We start from the raw sequence: 13230 nt of genomic DNA, 5'->3' as shown, positions 1-13230 counted from the left end.
CCGTCGGCAAACACTGGTGTTAGTCTACCTTAGTGGCATAATGATGGCAACAACAACGCAGTAATTGAGAAATAAACAATGACTTAAAGGGCCCACTGCACAATTTTAAAAGATGCCATTTGGAACAAGGGGGCGGTGTCAGTTCATCATAGTTAAGAATGACCACAAGCGAATGGAAAATGGGGCGAGCTAATTGCTGTTTTGATAGATCTCGTCTGCAACGCGTCATAGGCATGTAGGCGAACAGGACTTGAGTGCTGTCCTTATGCCATTACATACATGGTAAATGGTTGGCATTTTTATAGTGCCTTTATCCAAAGGATGGTACGACTGATGTTTCTCTTTCACCCATTCACACACACACACACACACAACAATCGTGATTGGCAGCCATGCGAGGCACCAACAAGCTTGTCAGGAGCAATTTGGGCTGATCTCTCTTGCTCAAGGACACTTAGACACACCCAGGGCGAGATCGAACCGGCAATCCTCTGACTGCCAATGTCACCCCAAAGTGGACATCATCTTATATCTTATTAAATCCCATGTCAACTACATTAGTTAGCCAGATTAAGTAACCAGACTACCTACTTGATCACAATTGTTCGGTTTCACTTTTAACTTCATGTTGCAGAAGCGGTGTTAACGACTTCAGTATAAGCCAATTACATTATCTGTTGGCATGGATGGTGCAGTGGGTAGCACTGCCGCCTCACAGCAAGGAGGTGCTGGGTTTGAATCCCTGTCGGCTGGGGCCTCTCCGTGCGGCGTTTGCATGTTCTCCCCGTGTTTGCGTGGGTTTCCTCCGGGTACTCTGGTTTCCTCCCACAGTCCAAAGACATGCAGGTTAGGCTGATTGGAGAGTCTAAATTGCCCGTAGGTATGAGTGTATGAGTGAATGGTGTGTGTGCCCTGCGATGGACTGGCGACCTGTCCAGGGTGTATTCCTGCCTTTCGCCCAGTGTATGCTGGGATAGGCTCCAGCCCCCCTGCAACCCTGTTCAGGATAAGCGGGTTAGGATAATGAATGAATGAAAATCGGTTTCATCCAAACTGTCCAACAATGATGAGCCTTGCCTGTAGGCTACTGCATGTTGATACTGTTATGATTCTGGATTCTGTTCTGTGTTTTTGTACATTTATTATTTTTCATATCCATGTCTGCTTTTCTGTTTACATTTATTCATCATTGCACTCCTCTTCCCCAGTGATGTCTGTGTCTCTATGTAGTTCTGAGCCCGAGTCACTTCCCTGTCTGGGTGAATCACTATTTGGGTGTTTTCAGAATTTTCTGGTTTTCTGCGATTCCTTCTTAGTCTAGCTTTTCTTACTTCCTGCTTTTTCTGCATTTATGTTTGTAGATAGCACTAATCTACTAATACCAACTAATGTATTTTTTTACAGTACTAATTATATTAACACAGTAATTTGTCTGTCTAACTGACTAACTGTCACTAGTTTTGGGTAATTATAGTCTAATCATGTATACTAACAGATTAACACAACTTTATCTCTATTTTCTACACTACTCTGTAGCTCCGCATCCCTGTACGGGGCAGCCCGTAGCGTAGTGGTTAAGGTAAATGACTGGGACATGCAAGGTCGGTGGTTCTAATCCCGGTGTAGCCACAATAAGATCCGCACAGCCGTTGGGCCCTTGAGCAAGGCCCTTAACCCTGCATTGCACCAGGGGAGGATTGTCTCCTGCTTAGTCTAATCAACTGTACATCGCTCTGGATAAGAGTGTCTGCTCAATGCCAATAATGTAATGTAATGTAATGTTCTATCTGTAAATTGCCTGCCTTAATTCAGCGAGGTGTTCACACCTGCTCTCCACTATCACTACGTTGCTTAACTCTGTGCAATTGTCTACTACTGCCATTTGTATTACATGTGTGTCTATGTGAATCCAGTCCGCTTCTTCATGCATCCCTTGTTATTGTATTATTCCGTGTATTTCACCTGATGTCTATTTGTTAGACCACCCTAGGACCCTAGCACCCTTAGACTGCCCCGCCTAGGTTGTCTCATTCCCCTGTGCATTTATACCTATCCTTTTCAGTTTCTCCTTGCAAGTTTGTCTCTCTCTGTTCCCGAGTTCTGCCCTTGTGTTCCCTACCCCGGTTCTAGCCTCCTCTTCCCTGTGCTGTCGTCCCTGGATATTCTGTTCTGTTACACTGTTTTGTTTTTCTGGATTTTTGTTTTATGACCCCTGTCTGGCTCTTTGGACTCTGCTTTGTGGTTCACGTTTCTGTATCTCTGCCCCGTTTGGACTGACTACCTGCATTGCATCTCAGGGGTCACCTCGCTAATGCGAGCAGTTAATCCACAGTGATGGCCTGTCATGGCCCTGACACCATGAAACACACTCCAAGTGAATCCAAAACTGTGATAACCCTGATCATATTTTCTTGTACTTTTGTGCCGTTTTCTGCAAATGTTTGCTGCCGTGCTGACTTCAATTATGCTGCTGTGAGGGCTACTTGTGCTCAGTCCACTGATATTGCTATCCATTTCATAAGTCTCAACAGGGCTGTCTGAAATGTCACTGTCCTCTTGCCACTCATAATTTATCTTCCGTATGGTCCCTGCTTTGAGTGATAATATACAGGCCTTTTTTAACCATACATTCTGCACTGACCCAAAAGACAGAAATATACCCGTTACTGTACTCACGTCTAGCTCTTAATTTGCCCATACCAGCTAACTAACAACATTGGTGACATGTTTTGACATCCATTTACATACATAACAGATTTTACTCGATGATGGGTCCCTGTATCATTAGTTAATGTTTTACTTAATTTCTGTTAAAGAAAATTTCCTTTAATTTTTATGCTTCTCAATGTGAATTGAAAAGAAATAATTTTTTTCCTGTTGCAGTGGGTAATCTGGCAACCAGAAAACAATGATATTGTTAGTTTTTGGTTGTAGGTTTACTGTCTTGCGAATTTATGGAATTTTTATTTACACAATAAAACCAAGGGGTCAAAACTAAAGCAAGTATATTAGCTGTTTCAAAACTAAGGCAATTATATAAGCTGTTAGCTACCAAGGCAACTGTGATCTAATTAATTTAGCTAGCTAAATAACTAGCAGTAATCTTATTGAGGTGTAGGCTATATCATGCGTGCTTCTAACAGGGTGACCGAGGTGGCCGGTGCCACCCCTAAAATCTCATTGGCCACCCCACATGTTGTCAGTCTGCTTTTACCAAGACATTGTCTTTTCCGTTTTGCTGCCACTGGATGAAAGCTTCCAAATGTGCATCAAAAGCCCGCCTGTCAGAAGGGCCAATCTGATTGGCTGTTGGCTGTTAACATCATTGGCTGTTTTGCCAGTCAATCCGTTTTTCCTGTTTGCAAGGCTGGAAAATGTGCTGCAAAAATCGTGACAGGACTTGTATGGTGAATTTACTTCTAAGTGAAATTTGTATGGATCTAAGCTTTATTTTGCTCCATGCTAATGAGAGATGAATGGACAGACTGGTGAAAGCTGACAGGAAGGTGACAATAACGCAAATAACCACGCATACACTGGTATACAGTGGTATATAGAAGAGCATCTCTGAACACACAACGCCTCATAACTCTAAGTGGATAGGCTACAGCAGAAGTCTAAGACAATGTTTAAAATACCTAATAAAGTGCTCACTGAGTATATATTTAAAAATTTTAAAAACGGTTTCATAGTCCTCCCCTACATCCCACCCCCCTCCCCCCCAGACAAAGATACACCAAAATGTACTGTATGTGAACCGTTGTTTATTTGCCTGTCAAGGTCATCCTGGAGTTGATCACCATTGAAGAGGGAGGGGTCCAGGGGGCAAGGTCATAGAATATTTGCTGAGAACATTCTGCTCTCTCAAAGAGTATAAATCTGCACATACTGATATTTTCCACATCCTGACGAAGAAGAGGTCTGTACGGTAAGCACAATCAGGGTTACTAATATAATTTTCTGAGAAAACAATTGATCTGAGTAACAAAAAACATATTGCTTGACAAAAAATTGCAGTTCAAAATGGAGCACATGTGAAACCGGTTTTCACTTTAAACATAATTGTTTCATTGTCATGTCCTTTGTTGTTATGTTCCTTGCTTACTTGAGTTTTTTTTTAATGATTCATTATAGTCAATATTCACTACTACTATGAGAACAGCACATGTGCTTACTACTTGAGCTAACCAAATGCTAAAAATTGCTTTCTCATGGGATTTATAACAATTGAATTAAAACACTCAAGCTACAGACAGTTAACATTTTAAAAGGGGTTTCTTCGAAGCCATGCACCATGCTTTTGGTAATAATGCAGAGGTAAGATCTGCATGCGTTCAGTAAACTAGTAACCTGATGAACCATTGTTAATAGTAGAAGTGATATTTCTGCATGGGAAATAATTTACTTGTAGATGTAGTAGTGTAACAGAAAAACAACAGACCCAACTGTCATGACATGCAAACTGCTTGTTCTGAGTAATTGATTCATTCATTGAAAGGGGCGCGTTCAAAATAATAGCAGTGTGGAGTTTAATTACAGAATTAATTCATTCTGTGAACGAACAGGTGTCATTAATTGTCCTTTATTAAGGAAGAAGAGAAGCAAATGTTTCACTCATTGTTATAAAGTATATTTCATTCTGAATTGCGAAATGGCCCATTGTAAAATTCCAAACATTGTTTGGAGGAACAACGGAATTTGATTAAAAAGTTGATTGGAGAGGGGAAAACATATAAGTGCAGCAAATTCTAGGATGCTCAGCCAAAATGATCTGAAATGCTTTAAAATGGCAACAAGAACCCGAAACAAGCGGAAGAAAGCGAGCAACTACTGTTAAAATGAATTGAAGAATAGTCAGAATGGCAAAGATTCAGCTCCAGAAAGAGCAAAGATGATCTACAATTACCTAAATAGATTATCTAAAATTTGCCAAGGAACACATCGATTGGCCCAAAGAGAAATGGCATAACATTCGGTGGAATGATGAGAGTAAAATTGTTCTTTTCGGGTCTAGTGGTCGTCGACAGTACGTCAGACGACCCCCAGGTACTGAATTCAAGCCACAGTACACTGTGAAGACAGTGAAGCATGGTGGCACAAAAATCATGGTATGGGGATGTTTTTCATACTACGGTGTTGGGTTCGTATACCAGGGATGATGGTTTGAATACATCACAATACTTGAGAGATTATGTTGCTGTATGCCAAAGAGGAAATGCCCCTGATAACAACACAATGACCCCAAACACACGAGTAAGCGAGTAACATCTTGGTTCCAGATAAAAAGGATTGAGGTAATGGAGTGGCCAGCTCAATCCTCCAACCTCAACCCCATTGAAAACTTGTGGGGTGACATAAAAAATGCAGTTTCTGAAGCAAAACCAAAAAATTCTCAGGAACTGCAGAATGTAGTTCATTTCTAGGTGCCAGAAGTTGGTTGACTCAATGCAGCGCAGATGTGCAGCAGTTATAAAAAACAATGGTTATGCTACTAAATATTAGTTCAGTAATTAAAAAAAAAAAAAATTTTCTTCCCTTTTTCTCCCAATTTGGTAGCCACTTGTACCCTATCTAATCCAATTTGAGTTAGTGTTAGATACACCGCTCACACCCCATCCCCCGGCGGCCTGAAGGAGAGCGACACGCCTTCTTCAAGCTGTCTCGTCTCATGCTCGTGACCGAGATTCCGAGGCGCCCGAGGTGCTTCTTGTGCAGCAATCAGCTAAACCTGCCAAGTCCCTCCTTCTGGAGCAGCGAACCAATTATGCCGCTCCACGAGAGCCGGCCAAACTTGGTTTTGGCAGGACTGGGAAAACGAACCCTGGTCCTCGGTGTGCAACTGCAGTGAACTGCAACCGCAAGTCCGCTGCATCTTAGCCTCTTGCGTTCATTTTTTGAACAGATTAATATTCCTTTTCTTTGTTTCCTGTAAAAGAATAATGCAGACATGATGAAATTTGGTCATGCTTTGATTTGGAATTTAATGTGTAATGTTTCCACTACATTTGAAACATGGAACTAAAAGCTATTAAAAATATTTTCACTTTATTCACTTTTTTTAAGGCACTGCTATTTATTTGAACACAACTGTATGTCCCAAGTCATCCAAGTTACAATGACTGGAGACCACAACAGTAAAACCGAAATAAATGACAAACACAAACCAAAAAGCCTGAGTTTATTATAATTATAATACAAAATTATATAAACAAAATGAACACATTTCCCACAAGAAGTTTGTCAGGATTTACAGGCCAAGGCTAAGCTCTAATCTAAAAAAAACACAATACAATCACTCAGTTCTGAAGAAAAAAACATTTACTGCTCAGGAAAGTATTTGAAATGTATAGCAACATTTGTACATGAGCACTATGAAATATTTCGATTTTTGATTTTATACTTATTTCTACATATGTACATGTATAGATAGGAATGCATGGATGTATATACATTTGATTATTTTTTTATTTTTCCCCCCTTAAATGGTAAATGGTTGGCATTTATATAGCGCCTTTATCCAAAGCACTGTACAATTAATGCTTCTCATTCACCCATTCATACACACACTCACACACCGACGGCGATTGGCTGCCATGCAAGGCGCCAACCAGCTCATCAGGAGCATTTGGGGGTTAGGTGTCTTGCTCAGGGACACTTCGACACAGCCCGGGCGGGGGATCGAATCGGCAACCCTCCGACTGCCAGACGACTGCTCTTACTGCCTTACTGTCGCCCCCCTTGGTGTGTGAGATCCCATTCCCATTGAAATGTCTTTTCTCAAATAAAGACAGTTTTTTTTTTTTAAGAAAAGAACCAAAGTATATATAATAAAAAAAACTCTGACCACCTGCCAAAGAGAAATACACTGAACATAAAACTTAGACAAAACATGCAACTCCATGGTAGCTTAAAAGTGCAAAGTATAAACAGAATCCAAAAGAGAAAGGCCCAAGCTGCAGAATACTCGAGCTTTTAATCATTTCGGCCAGCTAGTTGCAGGTGTGCATCATTAGCAGTTCAGGCAATCAGGTCCTCAACATGCTACACCTGTAAAAGCTACACCCAGACAGTGAAATGGTCACAAATTTTAGGAAGATTACATTAGCTTCCTGTTTTTTTCTGCAGGGGAAAGATGCAGGGGTTTCTACACTGCACACTCGCCTCCTTGCTCCTATATGTGGTGTGGACCCACCCCCAGGGTGGTAAGCAGGAGGACCACCAACACCACCTCCACCATGAGATGCACGAGCCCCACCCTGTCCATGGCAAAGGGGAGGACACCTGTCACAAGCTAGCCCCACACAATGCCAACTTTGCCTTTGTCCTCTATAAGAAGATTGCCGCCAAGGCAGAGGTTGAGTCCAAAAATGTGTTCTTCTCTCCACTGGGTATCGCCACTGCCCTGTCGTTGCTGGCCGTTGGGTCCAAAGGTGACACTCACAAGGAACTGTACCAGGCCTTGGGCTACAGCCAGCTCAACACCAGTCAGGTGAATGAGGCCTACGAGCACCTGATGCATATGCTGGGCCACAGCCAGGGGGAGCTGAAACTGGACAAAGGGAGTGCTGTGGTCTTACAGGATGGCTTCAAGCCTTTGCAAAAGTTCCTGGATGATGCCAAGCATTACTACCAAGCCCAGGGCTTGACTGTGGACTTTAAGAAGCCAGAGGAAGCTGTCCAGGCGATAAATAAATTCATTGCAGAGAAGACTGACAACAAGATCCCAGACCTATTGAGCAGTGTGCAAAGTGACACCCTCATGGTGCTGCTCAACTACATCTACTTCAGAGGTAGGATGAGCTTTACTGTGAATTATCACTTACAGTCTAATGCCTTGCAAATAATAATGCTAAGAGGGGGCAAGCAGACGGCTCATTTTGCTAAGCCACGTTTTCAGTGTAATAACATGTTCTGTAGTCTGGTATTGAATCCTAACCATGCCAGTGCATGTAGCTGGGTATTTTCTAGAATTATTTTCTGTCTGAATACTACTGCACTTCTTCTGAAGCTGGCGCAGCTGGAGGACTGTGAGAGTGTTTGCTTGTCTACAATCCCTGGAATTGACACAAGATTTGAAGCAATGAGATTTGAATGTTATGAATGCTATGATGTGAAAACGTCTTATGAATTAATGTTTCTATCTCTGCCTTATTGTTCTCACACAGCTTCAAACTTGATCGACCAACCTATGGCAGAAGTTAACTTAGATTTATTAACTTTATTGATTGCTCCCACATTGGTCTGGGAATGTTGTTAGCCAGGTAATGACTATGAAATAATTAATATGATTGGGCATTCCACATTCAGGAAAAATAAAATTGTCTTCACTGAATGTTGCAAAATCAATACTCTGGACCCTGCACAAGGCAGTTGGTGAAGGTGGCCCTAAATAAAAAAAGTTATATGTGTTTACATTGTTTCAGGCAAATGGGAAAAACCATTTGAAGAGGAAAATACTGTAAAGGCAGATTTCAAAGTGGACGAGAACACCACAGTCCTAGTGGACATGATGAAGCGGACGGGCTGGCACAGCTACTACTATGACCACGAGAACCACACCTCGGTGCTGATGCTACCATACAAGGGAAATGCCTCCATGATGATCCTCCTCCCCTGTGAGGGCAAGATGAAAGACCTAGAGGCCATCCTAAGCAAGGAGTATATCGCACACTGGCACAAAAACCTCTACAGGACGTAAGGGAATTCAACGTTGACTAAAAACTTCAATGTATCTAGGGTACTCTAATTCTAAACCTTTGTCCTGAGGCCACCAAACTGTACTTTACATTTTACATTTTTGTCATTTGGCAGACACTTTTAATCCAAAACGACTTACAAGTGCATAGGTTCTACCATAAGTCAAAGCTTTTTTTTTTTTAGACAAGGATAGGGATATCAGAAAGGAGGGGTGGGGGAAATCAGGAGGGAGGACTAAGGTAGAGTTTGAAGAGATGGGTTTTGAGTCTGCATCGGAATAGGGGGAAGGATTCTGCTGTCCTGACAGTGGTAGGCAAGTCATTCCACCACTGAGGAACCAGAACGGAAAACAGGCGTGAACGTGCAGCTCGACCGCCAGGTGCATGCAGAGAGGGAACCATAAGGCGACCAGAGCTGGCAGACCGGAGTGGTCTAGCTGGGGAGTAGGGAGTGATCAAGGATTGTATGTAAGGTGGGGCAGTCCCCTTAGCAGCCTGAAATTCCAACACTAGGGCCTTGAAACGGATGTGTGCGGCAATAGGAAGCCAGTGGAGGCCAATGAGAAACGGAGTGACATGAGCCGACCTGGGCTGACTGGTGATCAGGCGGGCTGCAGCATTCTGGACCAGCTGGAGAGGCTTGATGGCATGCTGGGAGACCGGCTAGGAGAGAGTTGCAGTAATCCAGGCGGGAACTGACGAGCGCCTGGACAAGGAGCTGGGTGGCTTTCTCCGTCAGGGGATGACGGATACGGCTTATATTGTACAGAAAGAACCTGCAGGTTCTGGCAGTGGAGGATACTTGTGGAGCCAGTGTGAGGCAGTTATCAAGAGTCACCCCAAGATTCGTTGCCGTACGGGAGGAGGAAACTACAAAGTCCTCAACAGTCAGTGAGAGGTCGATTGACGGAGAGGACTTAGCAGGGATGTAGAGAAGCTCAGTTTTGGCAAGGTTGAGCTTCAGGTGGTGGGAAGTCATCCACGCAGAGATATCAGCCAAGCAGGCAGAGATCTGTGTGGTGACTTGGGTGTCAGGGGGGAAGGAAATAAAGAGTTGGGTGTCATCAGCGTAAGAATGATAAGAAAAGCCATGGGAAGAGATAACAGAACCAAGAGACATGGTGTATAGCGAGAAGAGGAGAGGCCCAAGAACTGAGCCCTGCGGGACTCCAGTTTGTAGGGGGTGAGGGTCAGAGACTGAGCCCCTCCAAGTCACCTGGTAGGAGCGACCAGAGAGGTAGGAGGAAAACCAAGCAAGTGCAGACCCTGTGACACCCATCCCAGACAGCGATGAGAGCAGAACTGTACTGGTTTTCATTCCATATTTTTAAGTCTACTGAAAGCATGCACCTAAAACATGTTTCAACAAGCATTCATCCTAAAACATGTTTCAACATGATGCAGGTTTAAATAATTACAATCGTCTTTGTCTTTCAACTCTCAGTTTTCTACAAATGGTTTAGTCTCAGTGACCAGGTACCCACACTTACAACTACAATTAGGACTTTGGGACTGGCTAGTTGAGCTGTAGGTTCATCAATGTATCAACTCAAGATTAGTCTTTTCAACAGAATCATTGACAGCAGATTGTGGATAATGAAAGCATTATTTATCTGTGAACTGCTCTGATTGAGTCTTCAAAGGATTGTTTCTTGACATGAACATTTGTTTCTGATATAATGTGGCATCATGAAGGTTAATCAGGCTGACTTCTTCCTATTAGTGTGGTGCATCTGGAAATGCCCAAATTCTCAGTGTCTGGGTCCTACTCCCTGAAGGAGTTTCTCACAGAAATGGGTGTGGTTGCCACATTCTCTGATGCAGCTGACCTGTCTGGGATCTCTGAGGATGTTGGCCTAAAGGTGTCAAAGGTACTAGTGCACTAGTTTAATAGTATTTAGTAGTATGTCCTCTGATGGAGATGGGATCTGATGTGATCTGTTCCTGAAGAATTATATACTTTAAATAACAGCCATTTGTGGTGATGAAATTGTATGTGCATGTCTCTGTGTGCACATTCATGTCTGTGTGCATTTGTGTGAGAGCCAGCAAGTGATCGGCAATATCCTCTGCTGAAATCTCCATTTTCACACCCTCCTTGGGTTTTCTAGGTGTCCCATAAGGCTGTTCTCAGTGTGGACGAGAAAGGCACAGAGGCCGCTGCTGCAACTGCTGTGGAGATGATACCCATGTCTCTGCCAGACATGGTCAGCCTCAATCGGCCCTTCCTGCTGCTCATCCTTGAAAGTTCCACCCGCAGCATTCTCTTCATGGGCAAGATAGTCAACCCCACAGCCCAGTAGACTCATTAATGGCCATGATTCTGCAGGAAGCTTTGAGGCTATTGAGAGACCTCCCTTTAAGACATCTCTGTCCTGCACGTCAGTAGGCAGAGCTTTTTTTTGCTATCAGTAATGTACAGATTGAAACAATCTGTGTTCAGAACATGCATATTTAGAGAAGTATGCATGAGGTCTATATTAATGGTTCCCAAACCTCTCCTTGAGTACTCCTAGCCAACCCCAGGTATTTGATGTGTTCCATCTCAAGGGCTTGATGAGTAGTATCAGGTGTGCTTGAGGTGGAACACATTAAATACCTGGATCTAGCTGAACATACCTGAGAGGTTTGTGAACCACTCACCACTATACAGATTCTGCAGCAAAACTATTGGCCTGCTTGCTCTCTTGTCACTGCTGCAGATCAGTGTGTACTTGTCATATTCCATGCCCTAAATTGCATTCTACCAGAATTGTTGTGGAATTTCATACTATTGATATTAAATACTGTGGATGTTTGGATCTGCTTTCCATAGAGAAACAAGATGAACATGAAATAAAAATTATACTGGTTTTATCATTTTTCCACATGGTATGCAATTTCCAAATTTTGTTTTGTGTTTACAGATCTTTGCAATCTTTTATGATATTCTCGGAAATTTTTTTAAAGCTTAGTAATTATTTCTGTTTTTCAATTTCAATATCATTGAAAGGGTTTTCAATATGATAATCTTGCAGTATTGTGGTTTTCCAAAGCATGGATTAAAGTTGTGAAATTATGCAAAAGTAATATTGGTAAAAATGTAGAAGGTTACAATTACATTAAAACATGTAACAAGTGGTCAGACCTAGAATAAAAAAACTACAATTTACTTTATGTACAAAGTCCTGAACAAATATTTAATTGATGGGCGGGTATAATATAATCACACAAGGACTGCAAACATGTGAAGGCATGTCCATCAATTATTAATTTCACCCTTTGGATGTCGAAGGTACTAGTGCACCTGAAGTTCATCATGCTCTTTCACTTATCTGACCTGTGACACCAAGCAAAAAACAAACATAAAAATGACTGCTGAGTTTACACAGTTGTTCTTCAAATAGTTAGACCTTTACTATTTTACCTGGTGAATTTGAGATGGGGGGGGGGGGTGCCTCTAATGAAGGATATGCTATATCTTGTGATATAGAATGGTGTGGACAGAGTCAGGGGACTTTTCTGACATACATGGAAGCATTTTCTGTCAGAACCAACATAATTTATTGTCCTGTACATTATGTCAAAATTATATCTCAGATTTGATTCTGCTAGTCAAGGCCAGACCACGAGATACTGCACACATATCACAGCTCATCAATGTCAATGAAATACACCATACACCGGGTGTTTGAGAACACTTTACTTTGTTTCAAATTACATTTGATAATAGTTATTATTATTATTACATATATAACTTCCTAAACACTGCTGCTTTGATCTGAATGTCCCTTGGACTCAAATTATTATTATTATTATTATCATTATTATTATTATTATAAATTTTTATTTTTTTATCCATCCATCCATCCAACCATTATCTTAACCCGCTTATCCTGAACAGGGTTGCAGGGTGGCTGGAGCTTGTGTCCAGCTTCTCCGATATCGCCAAGCCTCTCTTCTCTCTGTTGACTGGTCAGAAGAAAAGAGGGAAGGAGAAAAAGTTCAAACAGAGATCACAAAGCAGGAAGTTGGGTGCTGCTGACTGGACCCCCGAAATAGAGCAGGCTTTCCCGAAGCTGAAAAAACGTCACTGATTGCGACAGTCGTCCTGGCTCACCCAGACTTCAGCTGCCCCTTCATGCTGACAACAGCGTCCCTTGATGGTATTGGTGCTGTCCTATCGTAGATCCATGAGGGAGAGCACAGAGCGAGGCCCATCGCATTCGCCAGCAAATCCCTTTCTCAGTCTAGAAGGTACCCAGCCCATCATTTGGAATTCCTGGCCTTGAAGTGGAGCATCTGTGACAAGTTCAGCCATTGGTTGAAGGGTCACAAGTTTACTGTCTGGACGGACAACAATCCATTGACTCATATCATGACAAAGCCCAAGCTGGACTGCTGTGAGCAACGCTGGGTGGCCAAGTTAGCAAGCTGCAACTTCAACATCAAGTATGTACCGGGCCCACAGAATGTTGTTGCTGATGCCTGAGTTGTGTACCTTTCATCAAACAGAGTTTCAGCCACAGGTTACTTCATGAGCCCTACTAGAATC

At 42.5% G+C, this 13230-nt stretch overlaps 1 protein-coding gene across 1 annotated transcript; it reads left to right on the top strand.

The window, feature by feature from the left end:
- Positions 1-3794: 3794 nt before the first annotated feature.
- On the top strand, positions 3795-11552 carry LOC133127911 (alpha-1-antitrypsin homolog). The gene is made up of 5 exons (XM_061241031.1): positions 3795-3928; positions 7126-7790; positions 8424-8694; positions 10420-10567; positions 10808-11552. The coding sequence occupies exons 2-5, from the start codon at positions 7133-7135 to the stop codon at positions 10997-10999; spliced, it is 1269 nt and encodes a 422-aa protein (XP_061097015.1). The 5' UTR covers positions 3795-3928; positions 7126-7132; the 3' UTR covers positions 11000-11552.
- The last annotated feature ends 1678 nt before the right edge of the window (positions 11553-13230 follow it).

This window comes from Conger conger, chromosome 5, assembly GCF_963514075.1.
Source record: "Conger conger chromosome 5, fConCon1.1, whole genome shotgun sequence".
Classification (NCBI taxonomy): Eukaryota; Metazoa; Chordata; class Actinopteri; order Anguilliformes; family Congridae; genus Conger; species Conger conger.
This window is presented reverse-complemented; position numbering and strand designations above follow the sequence as displayed.

Excerpts from the sequence above, each read along its gene's own strand:
- LOC133127911 (XM_061241031.1), top strand. The coding sequence starts at position 7,133 with ATGCAGGGGTTTCTACACTGCACACTCGCCTCCTTGCTCCTATATGTG. Across the intron at positions 7,791-8,423 it reads CAACTACATCTACTTCAGAG|GCAAATGGGAAAAACCATTT; the intron begins GTAGGATGAGCT and ends ACATTGTTTCAG. Across the intron at positions 10,568-10,807 it reads TTGGCCTAAAGGTGTCAAAG|GTGTCCCATAAGGCTGTTCT; the intron begins GTACTAGTGCAC and ends TGGGTTTTCTAG.